Here is an 18270-nt window from a genome sequence, read left to right as displayed (position 1 = left end):
TCACAGCCCCCCATGGCTCCCACCATGCAGAGTAAAGGCCAACTCCTCACTGATTCACGACCTACTCATGCTCTCCTCTCCACCTTGCTCCCCATATGCCACACTGGCCACCTCACTGTTCCTCTAGCACCCTGGCACAGTCCTGCCTCAGGGCCTTTGGCCTAGAATGCTGTTCTCCCAGGTGCTAATGGGGACCCTCGCTCACTTCCTTCAGACTTTATCTACAAATATCACCTGCTCAGTGCACCCCTGACTTTCCCATTAGTCTTCTTCGCTGTTGTTGTCATCTGCTCACCGTACCTCCTACTCATTATTCTTGAACCTGCACTCTGTGGGCAGGGGTCCATCTGGCCACCCAGGCCAATAAGTGACAGGCCCAGCATGTTGCAGGGTATGAGGCCTGGCTGCCTGGCCTGGTCAAGTATTAAGGCTCAACCAGAGGCCAGAGACAGGATTGATGCAGCTTGCCTAGCAGGCAGAGGGGGACTTGAGGGTCCTCAACTGGCTAGCCATGCCCCCAGAGATCTGGCCAGGCATGTGGTGCAGCCCTGGACTTTCCAACTCCCCCACCCCCACCCTCCCACCCAGCACTATCTGTCACTATCTGGTCGCCATGGCAGCCATCAGTAACGGGAGAGGCACCCCCACCCACCAGTCCGGCCCCAGCTGTGTTGAGTTTCATCTTGATGGGGCCAGCTGGGAGGCCACCAATGGGTGGGTGCAGCGCAGAAGTGGAATGTGGTTCCTGGTGCTGCCAGCTGCCAGTGACCTGGCAAGGGGCTGCAAAGGTCAAAAGGTGCCCCTTCCTCATTCCACCTGAGGAACCCGGGGAGCTCATCCCCAGATCCCTGATCCCCACCCCTGACAGATGCCTCCGTCACCTCTCCCCCTTGCTGAGCTCCTCACCAGGCAGGGAGGGGACACAGGTGGGTCCTGCAGCTGGGAATCCTGTGCTCTATATCCTGTCCTGGCAACCGAGCCCTAGGTTCAGGCAGATGAGGCCACACTCTGGCAACCCAGGTCTTACCTCCTTCCTGGAAGAGGCCCAGACACTGACGACCTAGGGCCAAAGGCCACAAAGCCTTGTCCTGCTCACGGAGCCTCAGGCGCTTTGCATGGGCTGTCCATGCTGCCTTGAATGACTGCTCGCCCCCCCAGAACCTGGCCTGGCAGATCCTTCTAGTTATTTGGGTGGAGACAGATCAGTGGTGACCTCATCTGAGAGGCCCAGCCAACAAGTCCCCACTGCTTGGGTACCACCCTCTCTCCAGACAACAGATGCCAGCTACTGCCCTGGCTTTCTCTTATGGAAGGGCACTCACCATGGGTTCCTCTCTCCAGGTAGAGAGCTGAGTGCCTCGGCCACAACAACCAGGAGCAGGGGATGGTCGGATGGGGTGGGGTGGGGGTGCATGTGTTCCTTGCACACATGTGACTCAACTGAGAGGCCTGAGTACTTCCTACCTCCCTTGCCACCCCAGGATACTGGTTTTGAGTCCTGATGCTCCTCATGATGGCTGTCACTATCTCAGTTTCTCTGGATGTCAAGTGGACTTGGGAGACATAGCAGTGCCGCCGTAGCTCAGCATCATGGGGCAGCTGTTTCCGGGGTGGGGAGTCTGTGCAGCTCCTGTTCACAGGCCCTGGTCTCCAAGGCTTCCCTCCCAGGAAAAGCCCTGGGGGACAGTGCCTGGGACCCTCCCTTCTGAGTCGTGGTTCACACATGTCCCTCCCAGAGTGGCAGACATGGATCAGGTGGAGATATTTATTGACAGAAGGGGCCCTGGTCAGGCTGAGCCTCGAGCCTTCACCTCTAGCCAGAGCAACCAAGAGCACAAGAGGATGGGTGCCTGGCAGTGGGGGCAGCATGCCCAGCCTCGCTGTTCCCGGGCTTGGGAACCAGCCTGCAGCCGGCCTCAGGCGCTGGGAGCATACTGCAGCACCAGCCGGTCAAAGTCGTTCTCCTGCAATGTGGATTGGGGACAGTGGGAGCAGAAAGAGAAACAGAGAACGTGAGTCAAGACCTCAGTCACAGGCCTTCCCTGGCCCCGCCTATGGGGGGTCTGGGGATGTGGGACAGATCGCCAGCTCAGGCTCACCTTGGCCTGGTACTCCTTGATAAAGGGGTGGGACCTGTGTGCGTCCTTCAGCTGGGACAGGTAGCGGTTTGTCACCTGCAAGGGAAATGAGGCCAGAGGCCAGGTTAGTTGAATAGGGGGCACCCAGGTGGCTTGCACATGCAGAGCGAGAGGAGGGGTGAAGTGAGGGCTGCCCAGATGACCCTGGTCTCCCAAGCAAGGGCCCTGGTCTCCCATCACGTCCATCACCCCACTGTGAAATCAGGCTGATGACAGAGGACCCCCAGGGCTGGGGAGGGAAGAGGGGGCACCTGGCACAGAGCCCATGCTAGTGCACGGTTGGAGGATGCATCACCGGATTCAGGGGAGTAGGCTGGGAGGGACCTTAGGAGAGGACTAGGACTAGGAGGAGCAGAGGGCAGGTCAGGGGGAAGAGAGTTGGGAGGGGAGGTGAATTTGTTCTGGGCACACTATACAGAGAAACCCCAGAGATCTCAGTATTAGAACCTGGACCCCAGGAAGAGCCCTTGCTCCCAGCTCCCCTCACCTCCCCAGGCCCAGCTCAGACTCAGGGGGTGGGGCACCTGTCTCCCTGAGACTAGGGGTCCAGTGCTATTTCTGGGGTGAGTGGGACAGCTGTCCTGTCTATGCTGTTCTGCCCCAGCCCTGAAGCTGCCGGGGGGGGGGGGGGCTTCTATAAGGGATGGGTGACCGACTGTCAGGAAGTCCTGGGGTCGGTCCTTGGCCAACTGTGCCAGTCAGTCACCTACAGAGAGCGGTGCCCCAGAGTTCTCCCTCCCTCCCCACCCTTAGACAACATGGGCTCACAGAGATTGCTCCCCTGGGCCCCTTTTCTCTCCACCAAGAGATGGCACAGATGGGGATCCCAGCTCAGCTGGCCCTCTGAGACACAGCTCATAGTTCATAGGGCCCATGGAGCAGCTGGCCTACAGCCTGGGCCAGGGTGGGGCCCTAGAGGATCACCTGCAACACCAACTTCCCAGGGCCCCTCGCGCCAATGCAACTGCACTCACCACCACCACCACCCCTGCCCCCAAAAGGAATGCGTTTCCGCTCAAGATGCTGAGCTTCATCTGGGGCTGGAGCCGTATCACAGACCCCTGCCCACCACACGCTGGCACCCTGAGGGCCAGAACACTTCCCCTGCACCAGGGGACCCTACCTCGGGTGGCTTGCCCAGGTGCTGTGACAGGACGATGAGGTTGATCAGTGTCTCTGGGTGGCCACTGTCCTGGAAACACAGGGAACACCAGGCGAGCAGGGTCAGCTCCCCTAGGCCCCCGACTTGGCCTGCCCATCCCCATCTCAGGTGGGAAAATGCCTCCCACTGACCCAAGGTGAAGACATGACCCATACAAGGTCATACCCTCAGAGGTGGAGCAGGTGGGGGCTGCAAGACCCAAAACGTGCCTACTGGCCATTCTGCGAGGTGGTGACCTCAGGACCCTCCTTTCTACCTAAGTGACGAGGGGGCCCCAGCCCAGCCCCAACCCCAACCCACCTTCTGACTACCTTTCTTTTCCCCAACAGCTGCTTCCCCTCTAAGCCCAGTGTCTCATCTGCGGACCAGGATGCAAAAGAGCCCCCTTGCTTGCTGTGATTTGGGAGGGGTGTATTTATTATACCAACCTCAAAGTAACAGAGCCCAACCCAAGATGGCCTGAATACCATCGCTGGCAAGCTGTCCCTCTTGCTGCAAAAATGAGGTCTGAGACCACAGGGCAGACCCCGCCTGCCCCTCCTGCTCTCCAGGGGCCTTGACAAGAAACTGCTGGGAAATTACCAGAACATCCAAGCGGATGACCTCACTCTACCCACCCACACAGGGCTCTGAAGCAGGGACACTGCAGGGAGCCCTAACTGGGCACCTGGAGCAGAGAACAGCAACCCAGACTCGTGGTGTTGCAGGTTCAAGGAGCTGTATGGACCCCAGCCTCCTGCCCAGACCCAGCTCCATGCCAGGGCTGCCCTTCTCTGGGGAAACTCAACTTCTCTCCACCTTAGTCTCCTCAGCTGTTGTCATAGGGCACAGTGGCATGTACTCACAGAAGCAAAACGAGGTGAACACAAAAAGGAATGGGAAGGACAGTGAAAAGCATGGGGTGGCACGCAGGCACCAGGATGAATGAGGCCACGGCATGCCTCAGGCTGCCGGGGGGGGGGGGGGGGCATGGCGTGGCAGGGACAGGGCCACAGGGCAGCAAGCCAGCCCAGGTGGTGTCTCAGAGAATGAGGACAGATGGGTGTTATTTAACTGGGGACCCCACTGCCCTCTCCTTCTAGGGCAGAGACACCCCACCAGGCCAGGCTTTCCTGACCAGCCCTGCAGGCATACAGCAGTCCAGTTGAGTCAGACCCTGTCAAGGAGGCATGGTGGCTGCCTGGCAGGGCAAGGCAGCTCCAAGTAAGCAGCCTGAGGAGCACCTGACTAATGGCCCTGGCCCGCCCCTGATCTGCAAACAAACTTCTGATGGTAACTCGACCCCTCACAGAGATACAGGGAGAAAGCTTCCTACTGGTGTCTGTTTCTCATTGTATCAAGAAATGTTTTCCAAAGATGGAAAGAAACTTTGACATGTCCTCTGATTATAAAAATAACACACAAGACCTCACATGTTGGTCCGGGGAAGACAACAGCTGGGGCTTCCCCACAGGGCCTCACTCAAGGTCCCTCTTTTAGGCCAGGACAGGCCCAGGCAACACCTCACGTTTGCAGCCCACTCTCCCCTTGGTGATGAACAGCGGGCATCTCTTCCAAGTGCGGACTCAGGTGAGGAATCACATCAAGAGGCCCCAGCCAACATGATGGCAAGAACTTTTGCTCAGCTCAGGCCAACAGAAGCCCAGGCTGATGGGATCCTCCTACTTCTAAGAGAAACTACACTCAACATTTCTATTTGCAATCCTGATTCTTAGCTGGTTTGGTATTAATATAAATTCCCATGTGATCACACATCAGGCCTGTGGGGGTCTCCTTCTGAAGCAAGCCCAAGCCCTGCATCACCTGCTGCCCCCACTGGGAGCCGCGGTGCAGGCTGGGCCTGCCATACCTTGTCCAGAGCCTCCTGGAGCACCCCTTCGGCAGCCTCCCATCGGCCCTGGGCCATGTGGCAGGCCGCCTGCCCGTTGAGCAGCAGCAGGGTGGATGAGCACTTGTCAGCCATTTCCTGAAAGATGTAGTAGGCATCCTGCAGCTTCTCGCCACCCTGCGGGGACAGTTCCAACATCACCAGTTTGTCACCCTGCTTCCCAGCCCTGCCACTGCCCGCTCCCTCACAGAGCAGATCACTTTGCTGAGGTGATCCTGGCATGGCCAGCGCGTGGCAGGCAGTCCCTGGACACCCCTGTCACCAGCAGTCCTGACCTCGACCACCTGGGTTCTGAATGAAAGGTTCTGTCTGCCTGCTAAAGATGTAGTAACATCACTCTTACAGGGGACCCCGAGACCAAGACGTGAAAGCTTGTGGGAAAATGCAGAGCTGGTGAAGTGTGGGCAGGGTTCATCGGCTAAACTAGACACTAGAAACAAGCTTGTGTGAGGCCTCAGCCCCCCAAGGGCAGTGTAGGCACACGCAGACGGGGAACACATCTTAAGCAGCCCATACCAAAAAAAAAAAAAAAAAAAAAAGGCTTAGAGAAAGTCCAGTGCCAAAAGCCAGAAAAGGGGCCACTGCCAAGATGGGGGACGCTGCCCAGGCAGGGGGGAGATAGGGGCTGGGTGCAGGGGAAGGTGTTAGGAGGACACTGACCACTGCACAGTGCCAAAAGCCCAGGGAACAAACTGAGTGGGAGCCAAGTCCAGGGTCAGCCCTGGGAGGAGGCTGCACTGCCAGGCTGGCCCACTCAGTCCATCAAGTATGGTTCCAGAGCCCTCCCCCAGCTCATTCACTCTGGTTCTGGCCAAGCTGCTCAGCTCTGAGGAGGGAGGAATTGGGTTGGTTCTGAGTAAAGTAGGAAATGTGCCAGGGCGCACCAGGCTGGGGGCTCCCCTGGGGGATGTGCCCTGGCCCCAAAGAAGAAGCAGGTCCAATGTGTCCACAGAAGCCCATACTGGCACTCTCCCCATAGGACCGGCCAGCTCTGGAGGCAGGGGCTCCCTCCTTCCCTCAGCACAGCCCAGGAGCTCACCACAGCCAGATTGACCCACGCAGTGGCCAGCTGAGTGAGGGTCGCATCCTCGTCCTGGTCCTGCATTTTCTTCAGCTCCTTCCTGGGGACACAGAAGGGTTGAAGGGAGCCCCCACCCCCACCCCATTCCTACTCACAAAGTAGCCACGGGTGCCAGCTCATGGACCCAGCCCAGCCGCTGCCACCACACACTTGGGAAGCCCACCCTAACTCTGCAGGCCCTACCCCCCAAGTCACAGAAGGAAACTAAGGCATGGACAGCACCATTCCTCATCCCAGGCAACACCCTGCAGGGAAGGGCAGGTAAACCACAGTGAGTCATCCCAGTGGGCTAGAATGAAGTGACCGGAGAAGCAATAGTACCACTAATGCTCTAGGCTTTGGAAGGGGCTCAGGGAAGGTCCCCAGGGTGAGTGCCCCCTAGTGGGCAAAGACAGCCCTGACGCATGGGTCCCAGCTCAGGAGCCACAGGTGGGCATGCATGGGAGAGACTTACCTAGCAAGATCCAGGCGGTCCAGCTTCAGTAGGATCTGCACAGTCATGGCCATGCTGCGGGACAGAGCAGGCAGTCAGCAGGCATCCTCATCACCCTGCTGCCTATCAGGGCTCACTCTGTGTGGGTGCCACCTCCAGGAACATTCCTAGGAGAGCTGGGGCTGCCGGCCTTGCCTTGTAGAGGGCAATGCTGAACAGCACTGGACTCAGACCCAGGCACTGTACACTGGGCCAAACCTCCCACTGCTTCCCGGGACCCTGGCTCCCCCATTTCACCACTAAGCACTTGGGGCTGGAGCTTTCATGGGTTCTCAAGTCATCCCACTGACTACCCCAAGGCTAGGCACCATACCTGCACCCCACTCCTGGTATGAGGGGGACACCAGCCACCACCCAGTACCAAGAGCCCAGGGAGCAAGCTGAGCAGCCAAGCAAAGGGTCAGCCACCAGAGAAGGTGGCTCTTCCAGTCACAGGGGTGCTCCATGGGACAGGTGGGTCCCACACCCATGGCTTCCCTCTCTGCCTGACAGCTGTGACCACCAATGATATATATATAGTCACTAGTTTCCACATTTTCCCATCCAGATCAACCTGTGTAGGAATCTGAAAAACAGTCTACTGCCGGGGGATTCCTGGGTGGCTCAGTGGTTTGGCGCCTGCCTTTGGCCCGGGGCGCGATCCTGGAGTCCTGGGATCAAGTCCCACATCGGGCTTCCTGCATGGAGCCTGCTTCTCCCTCTGCCTGTGTCTCTGCCTCCCTCTCTCTCTATGTCCATCATAAATAAATAAATAAATCTTAAAAACAAAACAAAACAAAAAAACAGTCTATTGTCTTGTAAACTGTTTGCCAGACCTATATCTAGGCTGCCACAAATCCCTTTCTGGACTGAAGGGGGAATGTAAACAGATACAATAATGAATCTGTGGTGACCCACCCACCAAGGCACAGCATGCACCAGAGAGTTCACAGGGCAGGGCTGTCACACCCTCTGGGTTGGAGCCCTGGACACAGTGCCCTCAATGCAGCGCCGGCCCAGGGTCACTTCCTGAGGTGGTGCGTAGAGCATACGGTGCGCCACAAGGGGCTCCAGCACCCCAGCCCTGGAGTCCCATGAATGAGGGCTAGCCTCAAGGGAGGGCCTGGGGGAACATGGGGAGGACCTTGGAAAGACCAGAGCCCAGGGACACAGAGCTCCGTGGTGGGGGTGGGGGTGTAGAAACCACAGGCAGAAACAAAGGTGCTTTCAACTCTGCCACTGGGAAAAGAGGATTTCCAGCCCTGGGAGCCGTGTCCTTGGGAACAGCAGCCCAGCCGAACAGAAAGGAGTGTCTCCTGGCCCAAGAATGGGAGCTGCAGCCTGAATGGGAAAGCCTGGGCCCCACCAGTCTCTCTGGGCAGCCCCACACTGTTCCCATGACAATGGCCAATGGGGCCATGGGCAGCCTGGAGACCAGAGGGGCACCTCAGGCCTCCAGGCCTTCCCCCTGAAACAGGGAGGACACCCACCACTCCAGGCTGTCCCCCTGGTGCAGAGTACGCAGGGCTGCATCTGGGTTCTGGTCGTGGAAGTAGATGGAGGCAGCCATCAGCAGGAAGGTGGTGTTCGTCACGTCCACGCTCCTGCTCATCTCCCGGTCCAGCTCGACAACGATCGAGTCCCTGCAAGACGAGGCTGTTGGGGGCCTGCAGCCAGGAGTGGGAAGCCAGCCTCACCCTTGTGGGAGCAGACAGGTCCGGAAAGGGTGAGAGGGCCCCCAGGGGAACACAGCAGCTGCAGTCAGAAGAGGCTCTCTGTTAAGTCCCACCACCTTCCCATGTGGCACTTCTCACCCTTACACAGAGAAACTGAGGCTGGGTGGTCTCAGGCCTCATGAGGAGATGTGGTGCAGGAGGGGCCATGTCTATAAAGTGGCACAAATGATTGCCTAAGCTTAAAGACCTCCTGGCCCTCAGAGCTAGGGGGCCATAGTGTCCACACCACCCTGGACACAGAGGTACAAGCTGACTCGCCAGGGGTGCCTCTCTGGAGACAGGAAGCTACACAGATGAATCTCACACCAGTGACGTCGCTGCCTTGCCAAGGAGGCCGGCTGCTCCTGGCAGGTGGGTGACATGCTGGGCTGGGGGCCAGGCTGAAGTCAGGGCTCCACCAAGGATCAATCAGTTTCTCCACGGGCCACAGGACACCTGAACCAAGCTCTGCTTAACTAAACAGAGTCAAGACCCCTTGTTTCAAAAGGCTGATAAAGCAGTGAAGAAAGCCTCAAGAAGCTGAAGGCCCAACGTGGCCATCCTGACAGGGGCCCCCACCCCATCACTAGACCCACTTCTCCCCCCACAAAGGTACTCACTGTCCTCAGGACTGGCTGCACCTCTGAGCTGCCTAGGGGCAGTCAGAGGCCACTCTGGGATCTGCTGAATAGCTGATAGGAGAAGGGAAGCAAAGGCCAGGCCCCAAGTTGCCCAAGGATCTGTGTCTTAAGGTCCTGGAGGACGGGGACACAACTGTCACTGTCCTCAGGCCCACCAAAGAGCCTGATGGACAAAGGACTTCAAATCTGATACTATTTCCCACTCTGCACACCTAGACCATATACACGGTGTGACACAGAGTTGTCATGGAGCACTTGGGGCCACCCCACACTGAGAGTAGACATGCTACATGCTGCTGCTAATGTGACCTCGGTGTCGTATGCCGTTACTGTAACATATCATCGTTTACCTGCAGGTCCTGGGACTTTCTCCATAGCCAGCCTGCTGGGCTGGCTAGGGGGCAGCAGTTTGTGCTGGCAGGACAGATGCACCCCGAACCACTCTGCCTTCCTAAGCCCCTGCTCCTAGATGGTCCCAGGGCCCGTCTTCTTCTGAAAGAATAAGGCTCATGAAGCGTGGAGAGGAAGAAATGATAGCCTCAGGAGGCTGCCTGTCTTGGTGCCCTGGGGCTGCCATCACAAGGCATCACAAACCAGAAAGATGCAAGCAATAGGAACAGACTCACAGAAAAGAAGTTCTAGGAGACAGAAGCTCGATATCCAAGTATGGGCAGGGTGAGTACCTTCTGAGGCTCCTGAGGGTGAATCCATCCCAAGCCTCTCCCCTGGCTTCAGCTGGCTGCCCACAGTCCTCGGCACCCCTTGGCTTCTGTCTCATCCCAATTCTGCCTCCATCTTCACACAGCCCACCCCTCTGTACCCTCTCTGTCTTCTCTTCTTTGGTCTCTTATGAGGATACCAGGGTCCATCCTATATCTAGGACAATCTCAAGATCCTTAACTAATTGCATCTGCAAAGACCTCATTTCCAATGGTATTGCATTCATGGGTTCTGGGGGTCAGAATCTGGGTCCCCATTCAGCTGTCATCGCTGACAAGTAAATCTCCCTGAGCCTCAAGCTTCAAAGGTGAAGGAGCCCAGTCAGCAGACAGGGCACAAAACACTGTGCTCTATAAGAGCAGTGGCAGGGATCACAGCAGGTGGTCTCACCCACACCTGGGACCCAAAGTCAACCTCAGTGGCCCACAAGAGTAGCACAGTATCAACAAGTCACAATCAAGTCCTGGTCTAAGAAGTTCCACTAGGCAGAGCTTGGGGAAGGCCTTTCTGTGAGGCTCCTTGCCACTATGAGGGATGCTCCAGGGTGGTGGTGGGATCTCAGGGCTGGGCAGGGGGGCAAGGGAAGATCTACAGAGCAGAGTGTCTCCATGTCATGGGCTAGGCTGTTGCCCTATCCCAGGTACCCTGTGGGGAACATTTTACGTTCCTAATCCTAGGGGGCCTCACAACCAGCCATTCCTGGGGTGGGGGGAACTGAGGTGCACTGGAGCCATGGAGCCTGCCAGGTCATGCTGGTCCCCTATGCACGGACAAGGCAGGGTCACACAGCTTCCACCTGCAGAGGCAGAGGCAGAGCTCATAAGCACCTGGGCAAGTATCCTGGCCAGCAACAGAATGAATGGCTTACATAAATGTCCAAGCAGGATAGGAACGTGCTTTCTTTCTTTCTTTTTTTTTTTAAGATTTTATTTACTTATTCATGAGAGACAGAGAGAGACAGAGACATAGGCAGACAGAGGAGAAGCAGGCTCCATGCAAGAAGCTCGATGTAGGACTCGATCCTCAAACTTCGGGATCACGCCCTAAGCGGAAGGCAGACGCTCAACCACTGAACCACTCAGGCATCCCATGGAATGTGCTTTCACTGAGGCTCAGGGAGGTGAGAAGGTGGGGAGAGATGCCCACCCGTACCCTCCCATCCTCACCTCTGGCTGTCGTTGGCCAGGTACTCAGCGAACATGCGCACGGCCTGGAGCTCGGGGGCTGAGGAGGGCTTGATCTCATCCAGGACTACACCATACTTCCTCTGCAGTCAAGACAAGCACACTGTCACTGACCTGCTCTCCCCCGTGGGGCTTATACCTCAGACCCCAGAATACATGAGAGCTTTTTAGGGCTCTAGCATCACCCTGGCAGAGCCCTAGCACCTGGAACCAGGCCCACCACCCCCAGGGACCCCTCAGCCTGCCAGCTGCCAGTTCTACTACAGAACCTGCTGCGAGGCAGCACAGTGTCACTTGTCACCTGTCAGGCCACAATGGAGACCCCAGCTGCTCAGTGTCCAGTTCCCAGGGCTGAGGTGACAGGGTGAGGGGCCTGCCAGCTCTGGGGGGAATGCTCAGGGGCAGGGGGCAGGCAGGCAGGGAATGCACTTCTATAAATCAGGACATTCACCCCCTCCCTGCTGACATTCAGAACTGGTGGTGGTGGTAACTGCTGGGAGGGAACTGGAGTGATTCTGATGTTTTTACTGCCATATATAGGTGTTCTTAAAAAAAAAAGTATACATTGCAAGGAGATTCCACATACATCAGGGCAGCTCCTCTGTAGAGGCCACCCACATACTGTTCACCCTCAAGGTAAGGGGGCAGGAGAGGCTTGGTCAATGGGAGGGTGGGGTCCCATCAGGCTCCAGAACACTCCACAGAGGGAAAGATGTGAACAGAACCAGGAAGCCACTCAAGGCCTGAGGTGAGGTGAGATGAGGGCAGCTGTGGAGCCAAGTGCCCAGGACAGACCACAGTCTAAGGCTGAGGCTGAGGGGAGAAGGCAGGTGGGAGGCTGGCTGCCAGTGGGCCCTGGCGGGGAAAACCAGGGCAGGGCACGACTCAGTCCTGTCCATGCAAGCACCATCTGGACTGCTTGCACTCCCAGGGTAATGTTCCTAGAGCCTGGAATAAACTATGGCCTTGACTTAACAGCAGTGCCAACACTGGTACATCCACCAATGAAAGCATCCCACCAACCCCAGATGTGAGTAGGAAGAAAACCTGCCTGCAGACTAGGGGTGGGGGGTGGGATTCTCTTTCCTATCTCTTTCTTATCTACTGGGGGTGGGATTCTCTTTCCTATCTATCTCTATCCTATTCTGCAAACCCGAAGCTGTATTAAACAAACACAATCTACTGATGACAGAAGAAAAGGGAGAAATCCCCATACTGGTCCTTGGGCCTGGTGAGTCCACAACCTTGGGGACATGGCCACCTACTTGTGGAGGCCACACCAGCCATGGGAAGTTGCTGGACTCTGACCTCCTTTGTCTGCTGTCCCAGCCCCTGTCGCCACCCAGCACTCTGTTCCTTACTCTCCTGTCCCAGGAACACTGGAGGTCACAGGCCCACACTCACCTGTGCAAGGTACGCTCTGTACAGGAAGACATCCCTTTCCACGTCTCTCTCCGGGCTTGAGGGCTGTGGAGACAGAAGCACGTAAGGACACTTGGAGCCACAGGCAGGTCCTTGGCAGAGACCAGGAGCAAGCAGCTTCCCCAGGACTGGGTTCCAGCTCTGACCTTGTCCCCTACTACTACTACCCAGGGAAGGGAGCAGGGTAGAGCCCACGCCTCTCACCACTGGACATGCGGCCACTCATACTGACAGGGGCTCCCAGGGTGCAGCGGGTCAAAACAGAAGCTTCTCAATGGTACAGGTGGTCCGAGTTGTTGAGGGAAAATACCCCAGTGCTTGGGTTTGTAAAAGTAGAGAAAACAGGCCTGGGAGCATTCCTATCCAAAGGTGGATGGGTAATTCTGCAGAACAGATGGGACCCAGGAGACATGCGCAGGGGACTTTACTTTTTGTACTTCTATGCAATGTGTTCCTGTCCTGTTTTTGTTCCAAAACACTTTTTTAAACATGGAAGAAGAGACGAAGGTTGCCCACTCAGAGGGCCTTTCTGAGAGAGCTCAGCTGGGCTGCCCTGGCTCAGTGACATCTGTGTCCAGCCTGGGCCGTGCCGCTCAAGCCTGCCACCACAGAGCTGGGGAGCCCTGGAGAGGGGACATCACACACTGGTCACTCTGGGACTGTGGGGAAAGCCCCCTGAGCCCTGGCCAGGCCATAAGGCCCTGGGAGGGCCTCAGAGCCAAGAACGGAAGAAGGCTCATAAGGCCTCGGGCAGAAGCTGTGTGCTGAGTGCTAGGCAGATCTCCAGATCTAAGTAAACAGGAATGGCATCTTTCTGAACAAATGCTTCTCAGCCATTTGCTGCTTGGGGATAGCTCACCAGAATTACCTGAGAACAAAGCCAGGAGGTTCATACCCATCAATGATGGCCGATCCCAGAGTGGCCTCTGACTGCCCCTAGGCAGCTCAGAGGTGCAGCCAGTCCTGAGGACAGTGAGTACCTTTGTGGGGGGAGAAGTGGGTCTAGTGATGGGGTGGGGGCCCCTGTGAGGATGGCCACGCTGGGCCTTCAGCTTCTTGAGGCTTTCTTCACTGCTTTATCCCCAGCATTTGGGTGGTACCTACCATCTTGTGGATACTTAAGAAATGTCTGACAAACAAACATCATGATGACATGGTGACAGAGCACTACATCTGATAAAAAGCAATGATGTACCAGGTGTTCCACTTGGGGCCACCTCAGATCATGCCTGTCAGAGATTGCTGGGGCCACTGTAATGAATTGCCATAAACTGGGTGGTTAGAAAGAACAGAAAATTGGGGCACCTGGGTTGCTCAGTTATGTGTCTGCCTTTGGTTCAGGTCATGATCCCAGCATCGCAGGATCAAGTCCTGCTCAGGCTCCCTGCTCAAAGAGAAACAGACTCCTTCTCCCTCTGTTCCTGCCCCTGCTCGCATGCTCGCATTCTCTCTAATAAATAAAACCTTAAAAAAAAAATTATTCTCTCACAGTCCTGGAGATTAGGAGTTCAAAATCAAAGTGTCAGTAGGACCATACTATCAAAGGCTCTATAGAAGGATCCTTCCTGGGGATCCCTGGGTGGCGCAGTGGTTTAGCGCCTGCCTTTGGCCCAGGGCGCGATCCTGGAGAGCCGGGATCGAATCCCACGTCGGGCTCCCGGTGCATGGAGCCTGCTTCTCCCTCTGCCTATGTCTCTGCCTCTCTCTCTCTCTCTCTCTGTGTGACTATCATAAATAAATAAAAAATTAAAAAAAAATTTTAGAAGGATCCTTCCTGGCCTCTTCCAGGTTCTCCAAGAACTCCTTGGCTTGTGGCCCCATCACCCCAATCTCTGCCTCCTTCTCCTCCTCCATCTGCTTCAAACCTCTCTTTGCCTTTCTCTTAAAAGAGCACCAGTCATTGGATTTAGGGCCTATCCTAAATCCCAGCTGATCACATCCAGAGATCCTTTATGGAATTATATCTGCGATGATTCTTTTCCCAAATAAGTCACATTCACAGGTTCTGGGTAAACATATCTTTTAGGAAACACCGTTCAACCCAGTATAGGCTGCCCAAGAGGGTTTAGGCAGCACAAAGACCAGAATTAAGGCACATCAAGTGGCTCAGTGGGGACAGTATGCCCTTCTGGATGCATCAGGAAGAATGTCAGATTTCGTGCCAGTGTATGTTTCCACATCACCAAAGAGGGAGCAGTTCCCTAGCTCAGAGGCCAGGCTGCAGTGTGCCTCCACCCACAGGGACCACCAGTCTGGCTTCCATGAATGTTTCTCGTCCCTCTCTAAGTACAGCAGGTCATGATGGTTCTCCCTTTCAGCAGTGACGGGAAGTCTGCACATTATGACAAGAGAAGACTCAAAAGACATATCGCTATGATGTAAGCAGAAAAGACAGACAAGAGAAGCCAGATGGCAGAGTGTGAGTGTGACGCCGAATCTCACAGTGACCTTGGTGAAACAGGTACCACTGTTCCCATTGGACCAGAGGGAAGACAGGCGCACAGAAGTACAATGACTCAGCCCTGGCTGCAGAAAGACCATCACAGAGCCAGAGTCTGACCACAGGACTGTCTTGATCTTCTCACCGTCTGTTACCCAGGAAGGACACACACAACTGTGGTGGCAACCTGAATAAGGCACTCAACCTGCGATGTCCATCCAAGGCCCTAGAATCTGTGAACAGCTTCCATTCTGTCACAAAAGGGGCCTCGAGGATGTGATGAAGGTTATGGATCCTAAAATGGGGACGGTGTGCCCGGTTATGGGAGAGGACCCACCCTAATCACAGAAGCCCTTAATAGCAAGAGTTTTTATAGCTGAGAATAGTCAGAAATAAAGTACCAGCAGGAGAAAGCCAAGTGAGCCCAAGAGAGGAATATTCAATCTGACACCCTGTGGCTGGTTCTGACATGGAGAGACCATATTCAAGACTGAGGATTGGAGAGAAGCCTCTAGGAGGCAAGGCTGGCCCCTGGCTCAGAGCTATCAACCATTTGAGTCTGGAAGCATATTTTTCCTTAGAATTTCCAGAAGAGATACAGCCTTCCCAACACCTTGATTTTAGCCTGGTGCAAGCCATGTAGGACTTCTGACCTACAGAAACTGAGAGAAAATAAATTTGTGTGGCTGCAAGTTGTCATTTGTGGTTGTTTGTCATAAGAGAATCAGAAAACGAATACAATTGCACAAGTACTATTCCAAGTGTGACAGTCTCCTGAAGTCCATTTTAGGCTTTATACCCATGATGCTCAGGGAAACCAGGTACAGTGTCAAAGGCCAGAAGCATGAACAAGTAAGCCTTCTCTACTTCAGAGTACAAAGTCCTCCCAAGCCTCTGGCTGCCCGGGTGAAATAGTTAGCTCTTCCTTTGCTTGGTGCTCCAGTGGCCCCCTACATCTTAGGAATAAAATCCAAACTCTTACTGTGGCTCCTGTGAGGCCCTGCCTGTGGCCCTGCCCACTTCATTCTCCATCCTACACACATACACACACACACACACACACACACACACACACCCGGCCACTCACCCCACTTCTGCTACACTGGTCTTTTATGCTCTGACTCCCTGGAGCTCATCTCTGCCTTAGGACCTTTGCAGCAATTTATGGGGTTTGATGCTTCTTAAGATTCAGCCTTGGGTTCAAGTGATAGAGCGGCTGGGGCTTACCTGACCATTCCCAGAGGAAGCACCCTCCTCCCTGCCCCCTGCCTATTCTCCAACTCAGCATCTTTTCTTTTTTATTAATAGTGATAAAAAAAAAAAAAGAGAGAGAGTGGGAAATATCAGAGAGGGTGACAGAACATGAGAGACTCCTAACTCTGGGAAACGAACAAGGGGTAGTGGAAGGGGAGGTGGGTGGGGGGATGGGGTCACTGGGTGACTAGTACTGATGGGGGTGCTTGACGGGATGAGCACTGGCTGTTAGACTATATGTTGGCAAATCGAACTCCAATAAAAAATATATACAAGATAAAATAAGAGTGGTATGTGTGTTGTCTTTTTTTTTTAAGTTGATATATTTATTTTTACTCATCTCTACACCCAACGTGGGACTCGAACTCACACCACCATGATCAAGAGTCCTATGCTCTTCTGACTGACCATCCAGGTGCCCCTCCAACTCAGCACTTTTTATCTCACCTTGTCCCCTTAAGCAGTCAAGTTATGATATATTCACACATTTCTCTACTTGTCTAATCTCTTTAGGACACCAGCCTGTTGAAAAGAGAGTCAGGGGCAGCCTGGGTGGCTCAGCGGTTTAGCGCCACCTTCATCCCAGGGCGTGATCCTGGAGATCCTGGATCGAGTCCCGTGTTGGGCTCCTTGCATGGCGCCTACTTCTCCCTCTGCCTGTGTCTCTGCCTCTTTCTCTCTCTCTATCATAAATAAATAAATAAAATCTCTTAAAAAAAAAAGAAAAAGAAAAAGAAAAGAGAGTCAGGAGACCAGAAGGGGGAGCTTTCAAGCCCTGACACTCCAGGTTAGTGGCAGACCCCAACAAAAGAGAGGTACCACGCATTCCCCAGAGGAAGAAGCCTATACTTTACCACCCCCACAGGAAGATGAGAGATGTTCTCCTTGTCTGGCAATTGCGGAGCCAAGGAGACACTGTCACAGCTCAGGTAATGAGAAGCCGCAACACTCGGAGCTCAGTTTACTTCAATGGATTTTTTTGTTCATAACGAGCCCTCTCAACTCCCCCTTTCACCTGTGAAAGACAGCAGTCCTCTCCTCTGCTCTCTGGACTTGCCTACAGTTTTGCCATAGGTTACATGTCTCAGATTGCAATTATCCGTTAATCCCCAGCAAACCCATTTTGCTGGTAAAATAACTGACAGGTTTTTTTTTTTGAAGGTTAACAACCAGGGCAGGCAAGACCCTGTCAGGTTCACTGCTCTTAACGATTCTCTCACTCCCAAATTGTCTATAATGTACGTCCACGTCCCTCCCTAAAAGTTTCTGCTAAAGGACCTGCCACCCTCTCTCGTCATCCACTGGCTGGGCCCTGCCTAGCAGGGTTATTTCTAACTCTCAGATGGCCAAACTCATTCCCACCACTATCCATCACACCACCCCCGACTTCTTATTAACCGCTTGACTGTCTCCCTTGGGAGCTTGAAGTTTCTAAAAGAGTTCGGAGTTTTGTCTGTTTTATCACTGCTTTGAGCCCAGCACGAATACACTGCCTGGCCCAAAGAGAAACTCAACGAGGAGTGAATGAAATGAAATGAAATCCCTACTTCAGGGGTATTGTGGGTATGTATGGTGGCACACGTGGGCCCTCCACAAGTGAAAATCACTATTATTATCACTATAGTGGCGTAAAACGCATCCGTTACTCAAATGCCTTCCACGGCGCAGAACGAGCTCTTAGAGTGAGAAATAACAAAAACTGTCACGGCTCTGAGTTTGGTCATAAGACAAGGGTAACTCCTTACAACGCTCTGAAGAGATACGTTGGGGAAAAAACACCTCGAGGAGAAGGAAGATTTTAAAAATCAAAGCACGACCAGTGGCCACCAGGAAGAAACGCCTTTCGGAACCACCACTGTCCCCTCGCCCCCGAGCGGCCGCACCTTCACTCGCTGCGCCTCGTTAATGCACTGCTGATAGCTGCCAATGTAGAAGGCGTTCTTCACGTCGAACAGCTCGTCCACTTCCCCGGAGCCGCCGGAGGCCGGCCCGGGAGCCGGAGGCGCCATATCACTACGGTCCCAGTCGCTCCTCTTCCGGAGGGACACGTCGGCCGGAAGTTGGGAGTCCGTCGCCGCAAGGCACGCTGGGAATTGTAGTTTACTCGTTCCTGCCTAAAGATGAGCCAAATTGGACGGGAGTCGCAAGTGCGA

The 18270-nt window shown here is 54.8% G+C and overlaps 1 protein-coding gene and 1 long non-coding RNA gene across 3 annotated transcripts; one reads left to right on the top strand and one right to left on the bottom strand.

The window, feature by feature from the left end:
- Window positions 1-1751: 1751 nt before the first annotated feature.
- Window positions 1752-18188, bottom strand: COPE (COPI coat complex subunit epsilon). 2 transcript variants are annotated; one of them, XM_025458137.3, is made up of 10 exons: window positions 18001-18188; window positions 12406-12468; window positions 10984-11084; window positions 8232-8384; window positions 6724-6777; window positions 6228-6309; window positions 5150-5305; window positions 3262-3330; window positions 2100-2174; window positions 1752-1964 (listed from the first exon to the last, which is right to left on the bottom strand). In XM_025458137.3, exons 1-10 carry the CDS (start codon window positions 18124-18126, stop codon window positions 1917-1919), a joined length of 927 nt encoding a protein of 308 aa, XP_025313922.1. In that variant the 5' UTR covers window positions 18127-18188; the 3' UTR covers window positions 1752-1916. The 2 variants fall into 2 exon arrangements, with proteins under 2 accessions (XP_025313922.1, XP_025313923.1); XM_025458138.3 differs by lacking the exon at window positions 8232-8384 and having other exon boundaries at window positions 18001-18175.
- On the top strand, window positions 1897-5154 carry LOC125753153 (uncharacterized). The gene is made up of 3 exons (XR_007404276.1): window positions 1897-2012; window positions 3630-4159; window positions 4383-5154. It is a non-coding gene; the product is annotated as an uncharacterized LOC125753153 (long non-coding RNA).
- Window positions 18189-18270: the final 82 nt, after the last annotated feature.

This window comes from Canis lupus, chromosome 20 (assembly GCF_003254725.2).
Source record: "Canis lupus dingo isolate Sandy chromosome 20, ASM325472v2, whole genome shotgun sequence".
Classification (NCBI taxonomy): Eukaryota; Metazoa; Chordata; class Mammalia; order Carnivora; family Canidae; genus Canis; species Canis lupus.
Note: the sequence above shows the minus strand (reverse complement) of the source record. Positions and strands in the feature narration are given on the sequence as shown.